Genomic DNA, 25230 nt, shown 5'->3' with positions numbered 1-25230 from the left:
GATTTTTCTCATTGCATTGGTTTTCAGTCTTATTAACAATCTCTTGAAACCTCGTATCTGTTTGGATTTGTTTCTGTGTGTGTGTTTGTGTGTGTGTGTAGTGAGTGCTTAAAAAGATTTTATGCACATTTATATTTTACATGCATGTAAGAATATAATTGGTGTTATTTAATTAATCAGATATGGTCATTATTTTGTTTTTAGAGACAACAAGATGATTTCTTTGTAAAAATACACTTTAATTTTTTGAATATAGTATAATATTTTGAATGTAATATAATATTACAGGTCCACATTATAATTTTGTTGAGGAAAGAAAAATTGACTAGCATGTTTGACTTTGTAAAATGTCATTTATAGGAACGCCTGGATGGTACAGATAATTAAACATCTGACTCTTGGTTTTGGCTTGGATCATGATCTCAGGGTCTTTATGCACCACACCCAGTGCTCCATGCAATACGTGCCCTCCATAATACCCACCACCAGGCTTACTCCATCCCCTATCTCATCCCCTCCACAGGGCTTGTTAAAGAGAGTAGAATATTGCCAGATCCTGGCAGAAAATAGAGAAATTATTTTGGATCATCAGATTCACTTTAAATCTTTGAAAAGGTAATATATGTAGACTTGTTGCCTAAATGTTTTTACTCACATAAAACTATTCATTTACTTTCTCAGTCAGAAGAAAAATATTCTTCTGGTTTCTGTTTTATTTGCAGAAGAACAGAGAAATAGAAGTTCATTGAAATATAAGAACTCTATAATGGGTGATTTATTCGGAATATTTTCGTTTTGGTTAAATGGTTGTTGAAATTAGGGGCAGAGAATTACTTTAAAAGACAAATTTGGAAAAACTCGATTTGTTTTTGTTTTTAGATGAAGTAGGAATTGGAAACAAATTTCATTGAGCTTAATCTATCCAAAGTGTGCTGTTAACTTCAGCTATCAATACCTGGTCCACTGTTACCTGTGCCATAATTTGTCTCTATTAAAACACTTGTGTAGCACATTAGACAGAAAAATAAAGCATAGAGCAAAATCATGGTGCTTGCATCTGAAGGGAGGAATGATGTTCTAATAACAGCTTGCTTTTGCCTGACATTGACAATGCTATGTTAAAATGATCATTATTCCTTCTAGTACTGGTATATGAGGTGTGCAGTTGGAAACGGAGGTATTGTAGTATACTTTTTAAGGAGACAAGTGACACTTTTTATCAAGTGTGGATGATTGCCAGATATTTCCATTAAGAATTAGCGAACCAAGGAATAAGTTACTTTCATTTACAGTAGTGGGTAACTCTCATTACTTTTTGATTCATGGTGAAAAAGGAACTTAAGGACAGAAGGACATCTTAACCTTGCTTTATGGTTAGATTTTAGCTGTTTTTTTTTTTCTTTTTGAAAGCCAACAATATAAACATTGGTTGATTGATTTTAAACTATGAGCCAAGAGTATAAAACTGCCCAAACACATCATGTTTCATACTGGATATGTGTTTATTTGAAGACATCCTTGACTAAACTGCCCACCCTGACATTATTAAACACATGGTAGAGCAAAGAAGGCATGTGTCCACCTTAATCTGCGTTGCCTTGAATCTAAGTGGCCATTGCATAACCTAAAGGGATTGATACTAAAAATTGCCTCTACTCTATAACAGCAAATTCAAAAAATCTCTTGGTAGATTTTTCCAATATATCATATCCTTTAAAGTTTCAGCCAAGTCAATGTAGAAATATTGTATGCTATTTCTGAAGCAATTGGCTTACTTCCTTAAAAAAAGGAGAAATCAACACAAGTTTCATCTTGGGATTTTTTTTTTTTTTTTTTTTTTTTTTTGCAGCATTTCTACATCTGCTGGGAAAATGGAGTTTCACTGTTACAGAATTAGTAGATGTCGCCAGAACATAGGATTAGTCAGATAGTTAAATACTTAATTACCGAAAGCTCTGCTTCCTTTTCAAATGCATTTCCAATTTGTTTCATGAGTTATCTCTCTCACCCAGGCGCATTGATGATGACAAGGGAAGGACCCATGAGCTGGAGCACTCCGCTATAAAATGTATGAGAGGAATTCTCTACTGCTATATGCGTCAGGCCGATAAGGTAAAACACTGTAGTGTGGACTGGAATTCTCACATCATTCTGAAGGATTAATTTAACCAGTATAGCAATAGCATCTTCTGAAGAAGAATGTACTTTCAAAAGGTAAAGCCACATCCTAGGGCTGTCTAGATAGGTTAAAACAGCCTCTGCATTCCCAGCCCAGGGTTTGAAATACTGAAATTGAAGAAACAGATTAAGTGAGAGTTGATGGAGAATTGTTATTTAGGATTGAATTTGTTTGTATTTCACATCTGGTGTTTGCTTGATAAAGACTCAGTTTCTCAGGAACCTTACAATATCCATAAGTCTAACGAATATTATATTGCTTAAGAAAATCCTTATCAAAATTCCTTTTGCACATGTGATTGCCCTGACTTAAATGAACTTCAGTTTATTTTTGTTTTTTAGATTCTATTTATTTATTTGTCAGAGACAGAGAGAATGCATGCGCACAAACCGGGGAGTGACAGGCAGAGGGAGACGCAGTGTCCCCTCTGAGCAGGGAGCCTGATGTGGGCCTTGGGCCCAGGGCCCTGGGATCATGACCTGAGCCAAAGGCAGGTAGATACTTAACCAGCTGAGCCTCCCAGGCATCCCCGAACTTCAGCTTAAAAATACTTAATAATTTACATGTAGAGAGGACAGAAATGATTGGCTTAGAAAATAGCCAATTTTACAGGTTATTGTGGAATACATAATTGGTAATTATTATTGTTATTATTAAAGTAATATACATAATAAGAACTGCAAGGTACTATGTAAATATAATATAATATTTCTCCTACTCACCTACATCCCTTTGTCCCCAGGTCCTAATATATTACGTGTCCATATATCAGTGAGTATATCTTGGGCCCCCAAGACTACCAGGTTCGATGGTTCATGAGCAAAGATGCACATCAGTAATTACACAGGCAATTTTGATCACTTAATATTTTGTATATTTTTATCTTGTGATTATTAGATTTTTTGTGTTCGCACATTTTCTTCCTAAGATCCGTATCTGAAGTTAAAGCTGACAAAAAATTATATTTTGCCCTCAGAATATGACAACAAGAAAAGGTTATTTGGCAGAAAAAGTCGATTTTTTTCACCAGCTGATAATAATGATATGTAATAAACCTGTAGTTGTCTGCTGAGATTTGATTTTATAAATCATTATTATAAAGATCTTTCATTTGATGAAATAATATCCTATTGGTGTACTTGAATTAAACTAGTGTGTTATATATTTTGAAGTAACTGTGATTAAAGATTTTTTTTTCTTCTGGGAAAATTACTGTGAGAAGTTTACTGTTTATTTCACATTTATTATTTCATGAATGGCTAATGTCTGTGAATTAACTTTTCTCTTAAGGAAACATTGTGAAAGCCATGAATTTCATATTTACTAAACAAACTGACAGACTTAAAATTAGTATGGTTTATCAAAAGGGAGGAAATAAAGAGTTCCTTAAGTGGCTTATTTAACCAGTTGTTAATATCTCTTTCTAAATATCATTCAAGCTTACTAACCAGTCTTCACAATTTTTTTTTAAGATTTTTATTTTATTTATTTGACAGACAGACACCACAAGTAGGCAGAAAGGCAGGCAGAGAGAGAGGAAGGGAAGCAGGGTCCCTGCCGAGCAGAGAGCCTGATGCGAGGCTCAATGCTAGGGACCCGGGATCATGACCTGAGCCAAAGGCAGAGGGCCCAACCCATTGATCCACCCAGGCGCCCCTACAATTTTTTTTTTTTTTAATTTAAATTTTGTTCGTTAACATATAGTGCAGTATTGGTTTCTGGAGTGATTCATCACTTACATGTAATATGCAGTGCTCATCGCAACACATGCCATCCTTAATACCCGTCACCCAACTAGCCGATCCCCCACCAGCCTCCCCCATCAATCGTCAGTTTATTCTTTATCACTTATAGCTTGTTTCCCTCTCTCTCTTTTTTCTTTTTCCCCTTCCCATAACGCTCATCTGTTTTTTTCTTCAATTCCACATAAGATTGAGATCAAATTTGTCTTTCTCTGACCAATCTTCACAATTACGTTTTCTTTTGAATATAGCTTAAATCGGACTTAAGATGTCTTGAATTTCATAAATTATAAAGGATTAGCGTTTCTTTCCTTTATTTAGTTATGATGCTAGACAATTAAAATAAGTATGGGGGAGCCTGTATGGTGCAGTTAAGTGTCTGCCTTCAGCTCAGGTCATGATCTGAGGGTCCTGGGATTGAGCCCTACATCAGGCTCCCTGCTTAGCAGGAAGCCTGCTTCTCCCTCTGCCTCTGCTGCTCTCCCTGTTTGTGCTCTCTTTCTTTCTGACAAATAAATAAAATCTTAAAAAGTAAGTGTGAGTTTTAAGAGAAGGTATGGGGCACATTAGGATTAGGTATTTATACTTACCACCAAATATAAGGTTTTACAGATTTTAAAGAAGTTTTTATAGTTATGATTTTTTTTTTTTTTTTTTTTTAAGAGAGAGCTCATGCACATGTGTGTGTGGAGAATGGTGGAGAGGGAAGGAGAGGGAGAGAGAGTCTTAAGCAGACTGCCTAGCTTGGAGCCTGACACAGAGCTCGACTTCACAAGCCTGAGATCATGATGTGAGCTGAAATCAACATCGGACACTTAACCACCCAGGCACCCCTGTAATCTTTCATGATCCCATAACTTTTTATAGTTAGAATGGAGGATATTATCATGATTCACATATGACTCTGAGGGAATGACTCTGAGATTAGATTTAACCACACACAGCCAGCTCACTGCTTCCTACCAAACCTTCACCTTGTTGATGTTTACAGTTTCTTTCATGATTATGTAGTAGTAGGGAAGGTTACCAAATTTTAAAGTTGTGAAATGCATATCTTTTGCCTCTTTCTGAAAACTAATGTGAAGCATATTTGTAGTAATCATTTGCTATTTGATACTAAGATTCATCTTCTTTGTCCTCTGAAGTAAAATCATGATATACTTCTTGACATATTTTCTAAAAATACTATGTAAAAGAAATATTTTATTTCATTATGCACTTGAATGAATAGAGTTGTCCTTGTTTTGCAGAGTGTAGAGCGATCTGATTTCTATTACTATCGTGCTACTTGTCTTAAAATGCCTACTTATTCATCTTAGGTGTTTTTCTTTTTTTAACTTCTAGATGTTCATATACTTATTCTCTCATTTATTCTATTTTCTAATACTCCCTAAGGAGAAGCATTCAGAATTTTTCAAAATAAATTCAATTTGCATTTAGTATTTTGGAAGGCACATATTTCCTATAATTTATAATGGACTATGAATGTTGCTGTCCCTAGCTGTCTACATAAAAGATTTGTCTAAAATGTTATTGAGTAGTGTCTAGTTCAGATTTAATGATTTTTAATGAAAAATCATTAAATTTTATAAAATTTATCATTCCAGCATTCCCTTATGAGATGATTTTTCTCACTTAAATGCTATGTTATTTTATAAATTAAGAATGGATAACAAAATACCCACCTTTTCCTAAATGATAAACTTTTATTCACAATGATTTAAGTTTTCAGGAAAAATCTAAGTAAAATACAAACAGCGAAAACATTATTCTAGTTATTTTTTGGCCTAGAAAATTTTGCTTTAATCATTCTTTATTTTTACTTGCCAAATGCCAGACATATAAAATAATGATTAATGTCACCTTATTATTGACTGATTTCAAGGATAATTATTGTCTATAATTCACAAACACTATGTCCCATTAATTTTCAAAGCTTGTATAATTTGGGTCTTATTTTTTTCTGAAATTTTAAGTTGTTTGTCTTATAACAGCTGCAAGACTCAAAACATGGTTACATAATTTTCCGTTTGAGTATATTTAATCATTTAATAGTTGCTTTTCCCCTGACACAGTGATTGAATATAAATTCTCATGCTGGGCACTTGTGTGTCTTGAAGACAAATGACAGACACTGCATTGTCAACTGTAGCAATAACTTTATTAAACAGTTAAGACCTTATCCTTTTGGGTCTCTATCAAGTAGGCAGAATGTATTTTTTTTTTTTTAAAGAATGTATTTATTTATTTGACAGAGAGAGATCACAAGTAGGCAGAGAGGCAGGCAGAGAGAGAGAGGAGGAAGCAGGCTCCCCGCTGAGCAGAGAGCCCGATGTGGGACTCGATCCCAGGACTCTGAGATCATGACCTGAGCCGAAGGCAGTGGCTTAACCCAATGAGCCACCCAGGTGCCCCGAGTAGGCAGAATGTATTTTAACTTAACCATATTTTTGTCTAAGAGCCCAGACTAATAATGTTCAATACCTTGAGATACAAGTGTGAAACGACCACATTTGATTTCTATTTGTGTAGTCTAATACTGTGGCTGCAGTTTCAGATACTGAGAAGGAATAGCCTTCTCACCTTCTCTGAGTTAATACTCAATGGCTTGGTCACTGTACATAGTACACATAGAAGATACACATCCCTACCTTTGTCCTTACCCTTTCATTCCTGAGTATCTACTGGTAGGGCCTAGCTTTCATTTTGTTGACTTGAATGATAGGGAGGGCTGTGTATTTATCTGTGGAGTATTTACAGGCTCTTGGGGGTGGGGAGGGGATGCAAAGATGTATTAACCCTCTAGCATGGCACTGTCCAGTAAACTTTGTGTGATGACAGAAATGTTCTGCATTAATGTGTTGGACAATGCAGAAGCTACTAGTCACATATGGTTACTGAGTGTTTGATACAGTCAGTGTGACTGAGGTACTGAATTTTTGAACTTTGTTTAGTTGTAATTTAGTTAGTTGTTTATTGCTAGTGGCTGCCATATTGGGTAGTATAACTTCTAGAGACCTATTAGATAGAGATACAGACAACTAATAAAAAGAAGAGAGAAGAAGTTACTGAAGGATAAGTACCCTGTGTGGAGTCCAGAGGAAGGAATTTAAGGAACATTTCAGAAGGGACTTTATAAAATAAGATTTTTTTTGGAGGTAGAATTTTAAGGATGAGAGAAAATTTGAAGGTGAAGAAAAGAACTTCGTTCTATGTACTTCCTTAGCCAAGTGAAACAATGCAAAGTCATAACATTGTAGATATTATTATCACTTACATATTTTAAAAGGAAGAAAAAAATATTTCATTTACATATAGCTAGGTGTTATTCTATTCATTGTCTGTTTTTATTCACCTTATACTTCTAGGAGCTAGAATAGTACTTGACATATGATTGGTATCAGTATATAGTCACCAAATTGAATTGAACAGGCCCTTAAAAAGTAGATGGATTTCTTTTTTTGTCCTTGGAGTTTGTTAGATCACTTAGTATTTACTTAGTATTCTAAAATGGTTAAACTTTATATGCAGTTAATAAATCCAAGTGTGTTATGTTCTCTTGGAATTGATGACTTAGTAAGGAGAGTATATGTGGCAAAGGAAATGAAAACCTGTTGATAGGAACATAGGTTAAAATTTGTCATCTTTAGAGAAAGAAACAGCATTTGAAGTTTTGAACACTTACTTAGAATTAGAATTAGAATGAGGTCTAAATCCATGGAAGCATTTCCAAGTGACAGTACAGTGAGGTGTAATCCCTGAAATCCTGTCCCACAGAGTAAACTATTATTTGACCCTAAAATAAAATGAATATAAAACAATTGTAAAAGCTGTTGGTACCATACTCACAAGCTCCATATTACACTTGACTTGCTATTTTTGAAATATCAGCTATTCAATAATCATGTTAACTGTTTAGTTAGTAGTTATGTGAGTTTTGTTGGTGTGTTGTTTCTTTAGAAAAAGTAATATATCTGCTTTACTCTGTATTCTGCCTTTAGGCTATGGTTTTCTCTTTTAAAATGTTTTGTGAAAAATAATTTATAATCTCTAAAGTTGGATGATATTGTGAGTTAGTAGCACTATTTGAATTTTGTATTTGATTTCTAGGTCCAGCAGTTTAAGCAGGACCCACGCCCAGCAACCTGTCTTCACTCTATTTTCAATGTGCACACAGGAGATGAGGTCTTCTCCTATGAGGAATATGGTCATCTTCAGGTAAAAGGAGAAGTCTATAAGTTTTCTTCTCTGTTCATAGTCTATATCATAGAAGGTTTGGGGATATTTGCAAGTTTTAGAAAGCAGATTTCATAAATTTTTCACAACAGAAGTAGAAAACCAACTCCAAAATGAGGAAGTGAAATGGTAGGTTCCAGGGCTGAGTTAGTAATTGTGATTGAGCATCAACTCAGACTGAGGTCTTGGTCTGCAAGGAGTAAAGAGCAACTGGATAACTTATAATATTATTCCTATCTCAATGAAGCTTGTACTTACTCTCAAATTTAGAAGAATTTCACCATTTAGGAACTATGGAATAAAAGACAGTTGGCAGTGATATAGCAACAAGTCAGAAATTTTTGTTATGTGACAGCTCAGGTTTGGTATATCAACCTTCAACAAAGCTATCAGCCTATCATTAAAATATATTCCAAAAGGCATTTCTGGAGTCTATAAATTTTGTCTCACATATTATATTAAATTTTATACCAAGGCTAAGAATGCATTGTAGGATTTTATGTTTTGTTTTCACTTCTTTTTCTCTTACATCTGTGTATTACTTTTAGCTGCACATCCTATTGCCTTATTTTTAGAATATAAATATTATAAATGCTCTATAATGAGTTTTTTTCCTGCTCATCATTTGATTCTGCTGTCTTTAGGACAGAATGCTTATTATTCATATATTCTTTACTAAAATAAGGGTATGTCTTTTTTATAGTCCCTTTCTCTCTAGAGATCTGAAATGTTTTACTTTAGTATGACTCCTCCAGTCATAGAAAGTACAGTGTCCCCATTTCTATGCAACGGAAACTCTTACACTTATTTGTAACCAGTTCCTTGGAGAATTAGTATTATATGAATATGTAGTTGCTCAACCTTCTCCTTATAATTGTGACATAATTAGGTTTATGTTTACTGTCTGAAATAGGGTTTTCAGAAGATAGTGGCTCATTTATTTTTGTTTCCTAGAACTTAAGCTTAGTGCCTGCCTCATAGTAGATTTTAAATAAATGCTGGTCAACCTGTTTTTTGGCTGTTTCTGTACTATTTGCCACTTACTGTACTTTCTCATGGAAGCATCCTGCAAGTCAAAGCAGAGGGCTTTTGGAGGTGTAGCTATAAATGCCCGACCATAGCAGTGACATTTCTTTGAAATCATTTCTGACAGCCCAACGTCAGTGCTGTAAGAAAATATTTGGGTGAGCCTGGCAGAGGTTTGAAGCTCTTCTCTACCATGTTCTGAGAAGGGTCACTCGAAAGTAGTATGTCAGTCTAAAAAAAAAGTATGTCAGTCTAAAAAACCCTAAAATAAGAATTTATATCTTTGGGTCTGACTCACTTGGACCTTGACAGCACCATGACACCCCCTGGACTTTGCTGAAAAGTCAGGAGGCGTCCAAGACAGCTCTGCTTCCTGAGAGAGGCATCAGCACTGCCAGGTCCTGGTGGCGGTGTTATGTAGTTTTATAGTATACATTTTTGCTGCAAAAATTTTCACTGCATGTATTTTCACTGCATAACTAATTGGCTCTAAGGCAATTTTACTTTGAAATATAAAATCACAAAAAATAAAAGGACATTAAAAGGGATATTATATAGCATGAAAAATGAATGACAAAAGTAAAGACTTTATTGTGAAATGCAAAACACTAAATTCATTTAAAATGTGTGTAAATTCATGACAGTATTGTGCAAATAACTGATTTTATTTTTTGGATTTTACCTAAGCATTTGTTTTCAAAGTCTTTGGTTCAGAGTAATAATTTTTTGTTTTTTGCTTGTTGTTTTGTCTCCTCATTTGTGTTACGCTTTTTTTTTTTCACCAAAATTTCTTCCTTCATTAAGAGGGGTATTACTTTCCAAATACTAGGATGCATAATTGTAACTGAGCTTTGCACTGCCTTTGAATGCCATCTACACTGTTGTTTGTTTGTTTGTTCTTGCCATACTGTCACATCTCTCTTCATAGACACTCCATAGTTCTGCGGTAAATGTGGTTTCAATTATCTGCATCATTGTATAGACCATTATGAGGACTAAGATTTAATATAGAAAGTACGAATTACAAAAAGATACTTATAAAAATACAAGATTTATATAATATAAAAGTGGGAGAAATGCAGAAATGAAACCAAACTGTCAAATCAGGCTGTCTACCAGGTTTTTGTTTTTTTCTTTTACAGCAAAATTGCCTTATGGCCAATTGGTGATGTGGAAAAAATGTACCCACTGAAAATATTTGTGGTTAAGTGCTTGCGGCAAAGATGTCTAAGGCAAAGATGATTAGGCAAAATACCCAACACACCTGGTAGCACAGGGCCGCTTTGTCCCGGGCCTCTCGGACACAAATAATCTTCTGCCCCCAGTTTCTGTCAGTTACTTAGAAAGGATTGGAAGAGAGTCAGGGAAGACATGAGCGACCAAGGCTGTTAGAGATTAATGATCTTCTGGATTAGAATCATATCAGGACAAAATTACATTGTGCTTTCTAGTTGATTTTAACTCAAGTTATCATTTTCCTAGGTAAATGAAAACTTTTTTACTGCTTCCTGTGTATTTATTTATTATATAGCAACTTTATTGAGATACAATTCACAAAATTTACAATTCACCTATTTAAAGTATACAATTCAGGGGTTTTTATTACAGTTAGAGAGTTGTGCAACCACTATCACAGTTAATTTGAGAACATTTTCATTACCCCATAAAGAAATTTGGGCTCATTAGCTGTCATTCCCCACCTTCTCGAAAGCCTCCTGCCCTCGGCGATCACCAGTCTACTTCCTATCTTTATGCGTATTCCTATTCTGTAAATTTCATAGACATGGAATCATATAATATATGGTCTTTTGTGACTGTCTTTTTTCATTTAGCATATTCAAGTTTTGTCTGTGTTACAGTATTTATCTTTGACTACTTATTTACTTGGCATCCCATTCAGACTTCTGTGAGAATCTTTTTTGTTAAAGTAGACATTATTATCTTCATTTTTTTCGTTTATATCATATAATGTCTATCTTTAATAGATGAACTAAAAGGAAAAATGACTCATTTGCTTATAAAACTCATTTGTTCTTAAATGTATTTTATATGCTATATCATTGATTAAAATTAATATGTCCCTGCAGTTGCTTACATAAATTCTGCATTCTCTGAGAAAAATACTGTTTTCTGGATCACTGCCTATTGTTTATGGTGTACTGGCAAAGTCCTAATGTCTTACTTGCCAAATAAGTTTTTCATTTACATACATTTGAAATGAATTGACATTACTTAGCTGCCTGTGAGGCAAAACTACTTCAAAGTAGACTGCTTTAGACCCAGAATTTGAAAATAAATCTTTGAAAACAAATGTTACAGAAACAGTTCTATTAGGAGCCATTTTTCTAATCAGGTATTAACCGCCACAGTAAATTTGAGGATTTTAGAGTTTTATATTCAAAGCTGGGATTTTATGATGAGCTAAATAGTCAGCTCCTTTATTTCACAATAGGAAAGGCAATATTTTTATTTGCCACTATTAGAGAAAATGACTTGTAATTTTAGCTCTTACATATAATTTCATAACATAGTCTTTTTGTTTTTTCCTTTAACCTTTTAATGTTTGTTTTCAGATAAATACGGTGTCACTCTATCTCCTTTACCTTGTGGAAATGATTTCTTCAGGACTCCAGATTATCTATAACACTGATGAGGTATGAATTGCCCAAATTTTCTAGTACTAAATTTCATCTCTGAGAATATTTTTTTCTTTTACTTTTTATTTATTTTTTTATTTTTTAATATATTTTTTAAATTTATTTATTTATTTGACAGAGAGAGCGATCACAAGTAGGCAGAGAGGCAGTCAGAGAGAGAGGAGGAAATAGGCTCCCTGCTGAGCAGAGAGCCCAATGTGGGCCTCGATCCCAGGACCCTGGGATCATGACCTGAGCTGAAGGCAGAGGCTTTAACCCACTGAGCCACCCAGGCGCCCTCTTTTACTTTTTAAAACTTAGTTTTTGTTTTATGAAAATGGCTTATTCGTATAATCAGATACTGGATTTTAGATGTTGGATCAAGAATCTTTATATTAAAAAGCAAAGCACTTTAAAAATGAATGAAATATATGACCAGTTGTAAAACTTTACACCTATGAAAGCTCTGCTTCAGGTGATACAAATGCAATAAAAACTTGTAACTTTCAGAAAATTTTAGTAACAAAGTGAAATAGCATTTGCAGATTTTCTTAGCGTTATTATGTTGTTTTTGCATATTGTTGATTTTTGTAACCCATTTTACAAGTAAAAAGATACTTTTATCATGTTATTTTTATTATATGGACCTCATATATTTTTATTATATGAGACCACAGTAAGGTTCTTGATGTTTTTAAAACATAAATACAATGTTATTAGGAAATTTGAAAAGAATTTATATCCCCAAAATGAGAAGCATTCCTTTCTTAGCACTAATGCTTGAACATATACACATGCTGACATGTTTCCAAATATACCACAGTGAGAGCAAAAAGTTACTATTATTGAAATGTTACATATAATGAGAAGCCATCAAAGAGTAGGTATGCTATATATGCTTGTTATTATTTCTTTCCTGTGATCCATGTAGGGAGAACAAATGCATCATGTAATTTACATCCAAATCATCATTGGACTGCAATTAGGGTGCTGTAATTTAGTCCTGTCCTTTAGTATTCATAGTCTTTGACATCCTTCTGGTTGTGCTTTTTTGATAGTAAGTAAAGTCTATTCATTTATTTTAAGATTTTATTTATTTATTAGAGAGAGCACAAGCAGGGGGAAGAGCAGAGCAAGAGGGAGAAGCAGACTCCCTGCTGAACAGGGAGCCCAATGTGAGGCTTAATGCCAGGACCCTGGGATCATAACCTGAGCGGAAGGCAGATGCTTAACCAATTGAGCCATTCAGGCACCTATGTAAAGTCTATTTAGATGTACAAATAAACAGTAAAGAAGAAACTAAGAATACCCACTTATGGTTTCCTTTGTTTGATTTATCAAAGAATTACATGTTTTTATTTCATCCAGATACCTCTTTTTTTTATAATATTGTGAAATAGTAATATTCAAAGATTTTGGTTAAGGGAGGTATGGAAGACGCCTATCTCAGACCAATTTAAGCAGCATTCTAAAGCGCAAAACAAATGCAAGTACTTAACTCTGACTAAGGAAAGGGAGGCTCCCAGAACCAGCCCCTTAGCTTTTCTTAGAAACTCCAAAGCACTGGGAGAAGTATCCAGCACAACATAGTTTGATAACCATTATATTAAGCAGTAGCTAACATTGACAGTTGCAAGTAATTTCCCATTAATGTTACTGATGGAAGTGGTGAAATTGCCTTGGTTAGTGGTAGCATTGTTTTGTTTGGTATTTTATTTTCATTTTTAATTTTTAACATTTTATTTCTTGCTTTCTCAGTATCTACCTTAGTTCATTTTATTATTTGTTTTATTTTTTAAAGATTTTTATTTATTTATTTGAGAGAATGAGTACAATCTGCACAGAGAGGCAGAGGGAGAGGGAGAAGCAGACTCCCCACTGAACAGGGAGCCTAGTGTGAGGCTCAATCCAAGGATCGTGAGATCATGACCCCAGCTGAAGACAGACGCTTAACTGACTAAGCCACCCAGGCACCCCATACCATGGTTCATTTTAAATCTTCAGATGTCAACTGACAGTTTTCAAAAATGTGATTCTGCTTTAACCTTTCTATTCTTTCTTTGTATGATTTGAATATATTTAAGCAAGTTTGATATCTTCTTCTTCTTTTTTTTAAGCTTTTATTTATTTATTTGACAGACAGAGATCACAAGTAGGCAGAGAGGCAGGTAGAGAGACAGGGAGGAAGCAGGCTCCCTGCCGAGCATAGAGCCCGATGTGGGACTCTATCCCAGGACTCTGAGATCATGACCCGAGCCGAATCCAGATGCTTTAACCCACTGAGCCACCCAGGTGCCCCTTGATATCCTCTTCTTAAAAACTGTATTTTCTATTTTTTTTTCCTTGTTGATTTTTTTTCTTACCCTTACATTTTTTATTTGGCAGATAAAAAATTTTTATGTAGCTAATTTCAATAGACCTTTGACTTGTACACTTCAAATCCTAGAATAATAGAATGTGTTCTTGGGGCTCACCATCTTTTTCTTTGATTTTTTAATATACTATGTCGAGAATTATATGGAGAAGCAGTAATTGGGCCTGCATAGAATCTTTCAGGGAATGAAATTCCTTTTATCAAGGTATTTCAGAGAAATAAATTTTTTGAAAGGTGGTATGACTTGGGACCATTTTGTTTTTTCAAATCGTGCCTTATACCCTAACTGGCAAGTTCATAGTCCTGTCTCTTTTCATTATTCCCAACCATATAACATCTCAGGGCAACCCAAGAACCTGGGAAGGAAGTGGGAATGCTACTCATTTCTTTCTTTACTGTCAAATTTTTAATTTGCCTGAGTCCTTATCTTTTTAGGATTGAAGAATACAGAGCTCATGCACACATGACACACATATATGTAATATACATATTATATTGTCAACACTTTGGTTTATTTTTTAATAAATCATTTTCCTTAACAGCTTATCATCATATCTTTACCAATTCTCTTGTTTCTATAAACTTTGTACAGACAAAGGCTTAAAGGGGAGAAGGCTTAAGGGTACCCCTCCTAACATGCTGTGAAAATATTGAGTGCCAGTGTTTGAGCTTGTGAGCCTTGCTGGGGAACATATTTGCTGAAGGCAGGGAACAGTAGGGTATGCTCATTTTCTAGCGTCTTTCATTGCCCACATATATGTCATGTTCTGTGGTTATCTAGTTTCAATTGGTGTCTATGGAAGTATTCTGTCCATATTTGGAATATTGGATTTTTATTAAAAATGAAAACTGTGGGAGAGGCATACTTCCACAGTTCTTCCCTGGCACTCTTACTTGCATTCTCTTCTTCATCTGGAGAGAAACCCATAATGTATATTAAAGTTATGTATTTTTTTTTTTTTAATTTATTTATTTGACAGAGAGAGATCACAAGTAGGCAGAGAGGCAGGCAGAGAGAGAGGAGGAAGCAGGCTCCCTGCTGAGCAGAGAGCCCGATGCGGGACTCGATCCCAGGACCCTGAGATCATGACCTGAGCCGAAGGCAGCGGCTTAACCCACTGAGCCACCCAGGCGCCCCTAAAGTTATGTATTTTAAAACAAGTTTATAGCTATGTATATAAACCAGGTGCAAATTGCCTAGTCCTTTCCTGATATAGTCATACAGAACATGCTTAATTCCTCCAGCATTCAGTTGTGACATGTGTAAAATGTTGTCTCTACCATGCAAGCTCATTAGGGAGTTAATGCCCAGGGTGTTTATTGGGGTATGGTCACGTATACACCCTCTTCCTAAAGTTACTAAATTTCTAACTCTCAGGAAAGCAGGTGTTCAGCACAGCATGTGTTTAGGCAAAAATACTGTTTGCACTAACAGTTCAGGCACAGTAAACCACAACTGTGGCTTAATAAATTATTCCTTCATCATGCCTATCTACAAAAGAATACTTCATCATATATTATTCATCTTAATTACAGGAATTTATAGCTTATATATAAATGATAAAAACTATTTAAATGTTAGAATATTTAGAGCTCTTTGTATTAGACAAATGAACAAGCATAGTTGTTCCTAACGAATCAGAGTATATATTATCATTTTTTGTTTATCTCAACCCAGATAGGAAAATTATATGTGAAAATTGAGCCTGATAGCCCCTTATGTATGAGAAATGTTAGACCTTTGTGAGTACTCCAGAATTCTTTAGTTGTGAATGTCAAATGAGAAAATATAACTATGTCATCTTTTCTATGATGCAGCATAGCGTTCCAGGTTCTTTTATTTCTTCTTAGGTACTCTTTTTCTGAGGTGTCTTGGCATCTTAATGATCTTCATAGGTGTTATTAACCAAAATTTAATGATGCCAGTTTACTTAACTACACATAAATCAATCAGAGAATAACAGTTATTATATGATTTAACTCATATGTGAAATTTAAGAAACAACACAGAAAGCATAGAGGAAGGAAGGGAAAAGTAAAAAAAGACATAATCAGAGAGGGAGATAAACCAAAAGACTTTTAACCATAGGAAACAAACAGAATTACTGGAGGAGAGGAGGATGGGGGAAGGGTAGTAGGGTGATGGGCATTAAGGAAGGCACCTGATGTCATGAACACTGGGTATTATAGGCAACTGATGAATCACTGAAATTCTACCTCTCAAACTAATAATATACTGTATGTTAATTAATTGAATTGAAATTTAAAATATTTAAAAACCCATTATTAAAATCATCAAGTATAACTTTTTTTTACTTTGTTTCTTTGACCTTTATTAAGCATATGTTTTAAGAAAACATAAATATTAAATCATAGTTCTTAATTCATACAACAGTTTGAAGGAATAAAAAGATCCTAGTATAGTTAAGTACTCTTTGGTTTCTTTGTTGCAGTGAATTGTATTTTAATTTTTCTTTCAATTTAAACCCTCAAATATATTGGCATATATTTTTTCATAATAATCCTTTTATTATTTTAACAACTGTTGGTTCTGTAATGTTGTCCTATTTTTCAGTTCCTCAATTTGATAATTTGTGACATCTCTCTTTTCTGCTTGGACTTGCTTAAAGTTTTTCAGTTTTATTAGACTTTTTAAAAAACCAGTTTTCTACCTTTTTGAGTTTCTCTACTATATGTTTTTTGTTTCATTCATTTCTACTGATATCTTTATTTCTTTTCTTCTACTTTCTTTTTAATTTATCCCTTTTCAGGGTTTTTCATTATATGGAAGATTAGATTATTGATTTTGTTGCTTTTTTTTTCTGCCTTATGTATATACTTAGGGCTTTAAATATTCCCTGCTTAGCTTCATTCTAAAAGTTTATGCTTTAATTTTATTTTCATTCAATAAAAATATTTTCCAATCACCATTATGATATTTTCTTTTACCAATGAGTTATTTAAAAATATATTTCTTAATTTCTAAATATTTGGCTATTTTCTATCTTTGATATGACTTATAGTTTAAATCTTAAGTAGTCAGAGAACATATTCTATACAGTTCTGATCCATAAAAATTTGTTGAGATTTGCTTATGACTCAGCATATGGTCATTATTAGTTAGTATTTCATAGAAATACAAAAATGCTAGTGGGCTCAGTGTTCTTTATTTTAATTAAGTACACTGTGTTAATCAGGCTCTTCATATTTTTTATGTGTTGTGCAGTTTTCTGTCTGTTATGTTCATTCAGTATCCAGCTATGATTGAATTTTTTTCTCCATTTCTGTAACTTTCTGATTATATATGTGTGTATGTATACACACATAAGTATATACGTAAAACTACATGCATATGATTTAAAGTTGTTATACTTTTTTTTTTGAAGAAATGAAATTGTTTGCATCTAAAAAGAATTTAAAGAAGACAATAAAAGGAGCAGAGAACATGAATATACTTTTTTCCCCAATTAACAGACTGTGTTTTAGAGAAGTTTTAGGTTCACAGCAAAAATGAGAAAAAAGTACAAAAAGTTCTGATATACTCTTGCCCTCACACACCCATAGCCTCTTTTTAAAAAATTTAATTTAATTTTTTTCAGTGTTTCAAAATTCATTATTTATGCACCACACCCAGTGCTCCATGCAATACATGCCCTCCATAATACTGACCTCCAGGCTCACCCAACTCCCTCCTGCCTCCCCTTCAAAACCCTCAGTTTGTTTCTCAGAGTCCACAGTCTCTCATGGTTTGTCTCTCCCTCTGATTTCCCACCACTCACTTCTCCTCTCCATCTCCCAATGTCTTCCTTGTTATTCCTTATGCTCCACAAGTAAGTGAAACCATATGATAATTGGCTCTATTTGACTTATTTCATTCAGCATAAAAGTTGTTATACTTTTTTGTTGAGTTGACAATGTCCCATTTCAACTCATAAAATTTCTTTCTTAAAATCACCTTTTTTTAACTAGAGTAATTTCTTTTGATTAGTATTTCTATAGTGTATCCTTTGTATCATACAGTTAATGCTGTTTTTAAAATCTAGTCTGCAGTCTTTTCTTTTTAACTGGAGGACTCAGTTCATTTACAATTTAATGTAAAGTTTTGTCTTGGTTTTAGTCTTTCATATTTCTATTTGTTGTTGGTTTCATCGGTTCTTTGTATTTTTTTTCTCCTTTCTTATATCATTTTGGATTCAGTAAGTATTTGTTACAGTAGCATCCCTCCTTCCATAAGTTCATTAAGCTTTATTTTATTATTCTTTTAGTGGTAATTGTAGAAATCATAGTATCCTCAACTTACTAGGATCTACTCAATATTTATATTTTGACTGTTTTTCAGACCTTTGAAACCCCTTAGCACATTTTAGCTTTAAATACTATTATTGACATTTATTTTAATTCTACATAAGTTTTTAAGAATTGTTTTCTTAAGAGAGAGTGAGTGGGCAGGGAGGGGCAGAGGGAGAGAGAAAGAGAGAGAGAATCTTAAGCAGACTCCACACCCAGCATACAGCTTGATGGGGGGGCTCAATCTCATGATCCTGAGATCACGACCTGAGCCAAAATCAAAAGTCAGACACTTAACTGACTGAGCTATCCAGGTGCCCCAAATCTACATGTATTTTAAATTGCACAAAACAATACTATTGCTGTATTCAACAATATAGAACTGTGTATCCATTCATATACATATAACCTTCGCATGTACCATGATGATGATTATCTTTCTTTTCTAGGTTGTTCTGTGGGATTATTGGCTCTTCCTGACTTACTATTTTTCTAAAAATGTCTTACTTTTATTTAATTTTTAAAGTGTATTTTAGGTTGAGTTATTTTTTTCGAATACTTCAAATATATCATTACATTATCTTCTGGCTTCCATTGTTTTTTTGTTGTGTGAATCCAGTGTAATTCTGTTGTTGCTTTTAGGAAAACATTTTCTTGTTGGGCAACTTAAACTGTTTTTCCTTGTCTTTCATTTTTATTAGTTTTACTAAGTTGTGCTAGCTGTGCTGTTCTTTGTATTTATAATCCTTGGTATTTGTAGAAGTTTTCATATCTGAACTTAATGTCTCTCATAAGATTTGGAAAATTTTCAGCTGGTTTATACTCAGATAATTGTTTGTGTTACATTCCTTTTTTCTATTTTCCTTTTTTGAAGCACCAAATACATAGGTGTTACACCTTCTTCCATATCTTTTCATCTTGTCCCATATCTTTTCACCTCTTTTTTTCTATCCTTCTCTCTATGCTTTTTACTATTTCTACTTTGACTTGGAATTTTTTTTTTTTTTTGCTGGTTTATCTTTAAATTTTAGGTATTATACTTTTTAATTCAGAATTTGCATTTGATTTTTTTAGACTGGTATCTTCTGAAATTCTCATTTTTAATAAAATTTCTCTTTTGAACTTAATTATTATTGTTGTATTAACTTCCATGTTTGATAACTGCACTGTATGGATTACCTGTGGTTTTGTTATTATGATCTATTTTCTTACATCAGTTTTGTAATTTTGTCTTTTTTCTTGCATGTCTGTTATGGCTTGTAATTGTTTGTTTGTTTTAAAATTTCTTGTTTTACTATTCATGGAGTTGTGAAACTCTCACTTTTAGAACATCATCATCATCCTTAAAAGAAAAATGACAGGTTACGAGTCATTCCCCATTTCTCTCTCCCCCTTCCCCCTGACAACCACTGATCCTTTTCTCTCTATGGATTTGTTCATTTGCACATTTGAAATTAAGGTAATCATATAGCATCTAAATTTTTGTGTATGGATGGCTTTTTCATCTAGCATATTTTGAAGATATATCCTTGTTATAGCATGTATCAGTACTTTGTTCATTTTAATAACTAAATATGTTGCATTGTTTGTATATTCCACATTTTGTTTATCCATTTATTAGTTGCTAAAGATTTGGGTGATTTCTACTTTTTGACTGTTACTAATAGTGCTGCTGTGAATATTCATTCATGTGCCAGTGTTTGTGTACTCTCAGGTATATACCCAGAAATAGAATTGCTAGATCATAGAACCTAATGTTTTAATTTTATGAGGAATTGCAAAACTGCTTTCCAAAGTGATTGCATCATTTTACATTCCCTTCAGGAATGTAATAGGGTCCATGTTTGTTCTTCCTGGTTTTTGTTTTTATTATAGCCACTCTATTGGGTGTGAAGTATCTCATTGTGGTTTTGATCAGCATTTCCTTTATTACTACTGATGTTCATATTTGTATCATTTACCCATTTTTAGTTGAGTTGCTTAATTGTTGACTTATAAGAATTTTAAAAATATATTCTGGATACTAGATCCTTATCAGATATATAATTTATAAACATTTCTTCTATTCTGTGAGCTATCTTTTCATTTTCTTTATAATGTCCTTTGAAACATAAAGTTTTTAAAAATTTTGATGAAGTTCAGTTCATCTTCAGTTCATCTAGTTTTCCTCTTCTTGTTTGTGCTTTAGGTTTCATAAGTCTTTCTTAATTTTTCTTAATTTCTCCCAATGAGGTTTTGTAGTTTTCAATATGTGGTTTTCATTCTTTTTAAAATTTTTTCCGGAATATTTTATTTTGTATGCTATTGTAAATGGAATTTCTTAATTTCATTTTCATAGTGTTTATTCCTAGTCTTTATAGAAACAGTTGATTTTTGTATATTAACCTTTTATCCTGCAACCTTGCTGAGCTTGTGTTGGTTTTATAGTTTTATAATTCTGACTAAGAGGTTTATCATAGTACTAATTTTTTCAAAGAACCAGCTCCTTGTTTCATTGATCTGTTCTTTTAGTTTCTATATCATTTTTTTCTGTTCTAATCTGTATTATTTCTTTCCTTCTGCTGCCTCTAGGCTTCATTTGTTGTTGTTTTTCTGTCTCCTTTCAGTGTAAGGTTACGTTCTTTGAGATTTTTCTTGCTCCTTGAGATAGACCTGTATTGCAATATACTTCCCACTTAGAATTGCTTTTGCTGTATCCCCAAAACTTTGGACTGTTATGTCCATGTAGTTTTCCATGTTCTTTTTTCATTTTTTTCCATGTATTTTTAAATTTTTTCTTTGATTTCTTGGTTGACCCGTTTGTGGATTAGTAACATGTTGCTTAACCTCCATGTATTTGTGGTCTTTCCTGATTTTTTTCTTGTGGTTGGTTTCTAGAAACCAGAAAAGGTGGATGCTATGATTTCAGTCTTTTTGTATTTGTTCAGGCCTGTTTTGTCATTTAATATGTGATGTAGTCTGGAGAATGTTTCATGTATGCTTGAAAATAATGTATATTGAATCCCTGAGGATTTTCTGTATAGAATACCATGTCATTTGCAAATAGTGATTGTTTACTTCTTAATTTTCAGTACAAATGTCTCTTCAGTCTTTAACTTACCTAATTTCTCTGGCTAGACCCTCAAATACAATGTTGAATATAAGTGGCAAGAGTGTACATCCTTGTTTTATTTTTGATTTTAGGGGGAAAACTTTCAGTTGTTCAACATTACATCTGGTGTTACCTGTGGATTTTTTTTTAATACATCCCCTTTATCAGGTTGAGGAATTTTTGTCTTCCTAGTTTCCTGGGTGCTTCATGAAAAGGTGTTGGATTTTTTTGAATGCCATTTGTGCATCTGTCAAGATGATCATATGGTGTGTTTTATTCTATTGATGTGGTATATTGTAGGGATTGATTATTTCATTTCAAACCAAAAATTGGGATTAAAAACTACTTATTCATGGTGTCTAATCATTTCTATATGTTGTTGTATTCCATTTTCTAGTATTTTTATTGAGTATTTTTTACATCCATGCTCTTCATGAATATTGGTGTGTCCTTTGTTGGTGGTGATGGTTTGTTTTGTATTTGCTCTTTTCTTGTGACATCTCTGTCTGGGTTTGGTATTAGTAAACTAATGGCCTCATAGAATAGGTTAAGTATTTCTTCTTTTGTTTTTTGAAGAGTTTATGAAAGGTAGATATTAATTCTTCTTTAAACATTTGGCAGAATTCACCACGAAGCTAGGTAAGTCTGGGCTTTTCTTTATGGGAAGATTATTTTTATTATGATTTCAATCTCTCTACTTATTATATGTCTATTTAGATTTTGTTTTTTCTTTAGTTGATTTTGGTATATTCCCTCTTTCATTCTTTATTTTAGTATTTTGAATCCTATCTCCTTTTTCTTCATCAGTGTAGCTAAAAGATTATCGGTTTTATTGGTATTTTCAAAGAATCATTTTTTAGTTTCATTGATTTTTCTCTACTGTTTTTCTATTCTCTTTTTATTTCTCCTCTAGTTTTAATTATTTACTTCTGTTGGTTTTGTATGGGCTCACTTGGTCTTACTCTTCTATAAGTTTAGATTATTGATTTGAGATTGTTTTCCTTTTCAAATATAGGCATTTTTAGGTATAAATCTCCCTTTACAGCCTGCTCTTCTGCATCTCATTATTTGTGATATGTTGTTGGTTTGTATTTGTTCATCTTTGTGTATTTTCTAACTTCCCTTGTGATTTCTTCTTTGGTTCATTGATTATTTAGTAGTGTAATATTTGATTTTCACATATTTGTGAATGTAACAATTTTCCTTTTCCCTCTGTTACTTGTTTATAATTTTATTCCATAATTGCAGAACAATTTGGAGTGATTGTAGTAAAATTATTGAATACCATTACTCTCATTTTTGTCTTTTTTTTCATTTTGGTTCCTTTTAATAATTTTTGTTTCTTTATTGATGCTATATATATATATATATATATATATATATGTTTGTATATATATATTCAAGATAAAATTGAGTAGAGTTAAAATGGACTAGTATGAGGCATAAATCTATAAAATGTAGATGTGGAAAAAATAGAAATTAAAAAGCAACTTAAGAACATAAGTTGAGAAATACGAGTCCCTTTGAATAGGGAACAGTGTTTAAGAAAACTAGAAAAGAAAGAATAAATCTTTTAGCTACACTGACGAAGAAAAAAAGTAGATCACCCTGCTTTGTCCACCCAGAGAGATTATAGTATTTCCCCTCCCCCCCATTTTTTTTTAAGGTTGTTTTGCATCCTCTTGGCTTTGTTTGTATATCTGTAGTAGTCTCTGACCATTTTGGATTTTTTTAGGGTGCATTTTGCTTGAGTTGTAGCTGATATTTTGGACTCTATTCATTCACTCAACTATCCCTCAACAGAATGACTAGGAAGAGGAACACCCAACAAAGAAAAGAATCAGAGACCATGTCCCCCAACTAATTGATACGGATATAAGAAAGATGTCAGAGATAGACTTCAGGATAGCAATCATAAAGTCAATAGCTCGGCTTGAAAAAAGCACCAGTGAAAATATAGAATCTCTAATCTAAATAATATCTAATCAGGCCAAACTTAAAAATGCTATGAATGAGATACAGTCTAAGCTGACTACTCTAACAGCCAGGGTAAATGAGGCAGAAGAGAGAATAAGTGATCTAGAAGATAAGCTGATGGAAAGGAAGGAAGTTGAGGAAAAGAGAGATAGGCAGGCAGTAGCCCATAAGAAAAGGCTTAGAGAGATTAATGATGCCTTGAAACATTTCAGTGTCAGGACTATTGGGATCTCTGAGAGGATGAGGGAAGAGAGACATCTAGAGAGTATATTTGAGCGTATGCGAGTATATTTGAGCAAATCATAGCTGAGAACTTCCCTAATCTGGGGAAGGAAACAAGCATTTGTGTCCAAGAGGCAGACTGGGCCCCTTCTAAAATCAGTAAAAAATAGATCAATACACTGACGTGTAATAGTAAAGCTTGCAAATAAAACAGCTGAAGAAACTATCCTGAGAGTAGCTACAGAGACAAGATTCCTTACATATGGAGGTAGGAATATCAGAAAAACATCAGACCTTATCCACAGAAACTTGGCAAGCGAGAAAGGTCTGGCAAGACATATTAAGGGTGCTAAGTGAGAAGAAAATGCAGCCAAGAATACTTTATCCAGCAAGGCTGTCACTTAGAACAGATGGCAAGACAAAGAGCTTCCAGGACTGGCAGAAACTGAAAGAATATGTGACCACCAAGCCAGCCATGAAAGAAATATTAAGGGGGATTCGATAAAAGAAGAAAGACCCCAAGAGTATTATAGACTAGAAATCTACAGAGACGATCTATAGAAATAGGGACTTTACAGGCAGTACAATGGCACTAATTTCATACCTTTCAATAGTTACTCTCAACGTGAAGGGCCTCAATGCTTCCATGAAACAGCACAGGGTTGCACACTGGTACAAAGACAGAACCCACTCACATGCTGTCTACAAGAGACTCATTTTGAAACTAAAGACATCTCCAGATTGAAAGTGAGGGGATGGAGAACCATTTATATGCCAATGGCTGTCAAAAGAAAGCTGGGGTGCAATTCTCATATCAGACAAATTGGATTTTAAACCAAAGACTGTTGTAAGAGATGTAGAGGACACTATGTCATACTTAAAGGGCCTATCCAACAGGAAAATCTAACAGTTGTAAATACCTATGCCCCCAACATGGGAGCAGCCAACTACATAAACCAACTCTTCACCCAAATAGTCATATTGATAATACTAGTAGGAGATCTCAACACTCCACTCTCAGCAATGGCCAGATGGTCTAAACCAAAGATTAACAAAGAAACAAGAGCTCTAAATGACACATTGGACTAGGAGGACTTCCTAGATATATACAGAACATTCCACCCTGACACAGCAGAATACTCAAGTATTCTTCTCAAGTGCACATGGAACTTTCTCCAGAGTAGACCCCATGCTGGGTCACAATTAGGTCTCAACTGATACCAAAAGGCTGAGATTATTCCCTGCATATTTTCAGACCAAAATGTTTTGAAACTGGAACTCAATCACAAGAAATAATTTGGAAGGAATTCAAACACCTGGAAGTTAAAGAGCTTCCTGCTATAGAATGAACAGGTCAAGCAGGAAGTTAAAGAAGAACTTAAACAATTCATGGAAACTAATGAGAATGAAAACAAATCGGTCCAAAACTCACGGAATACTGCAAAGGCAGTCCTAAGGGG

The 25230-nt window shown here is 33.7% G+C and overlaps 1 protein-coding gene across 1 annotated transcript in view; it reads left to right on the top strand.

Annotated features, from left to right (window-relative positions):
- PHKB (phosphorylase kinase regulatory subunit beta) overlaps positions 1–25230 on the top strand; it is a 238868-nt gene that overhangs the window by 51849 nt on the left and 161789 nt on the right. The window contains exons 5-7 of the mRNA XM_059152026.1: positions 2013–2112; positions 8032–8139; positions 11757–11837. Coding sequence (XP_059008009.1) covers positions 2013–2112; positions 8032–8139; positions 11757–11837 — 289 coding nt within the window. The remainder of the gene's footprint in view (positions 1–2012; positions 2113–8031; positions 8140–11756; positions 11838–25230) is intronic.

Source organism: Mustela lutreola, chromosome 16 (assembly GCF_030435805.1).
Source record: "Mustela lutreola isolate mMusLut2 chromosome 16, mMusLut2.pri, whole genome shotgun sequence".
In the NCBI taxonomy this organism is placed as follows: Eukaryota; Metazoa; Chordata; class Mammalia; order Carnivora; family Mustelidae; genus Mustela; species Mustela lutreola.
The sequence above is the reverse complement of the archived record's forward strand: the minus strand, read 5'-3'. Positions and strand labels throughout refer to the sequence as shown.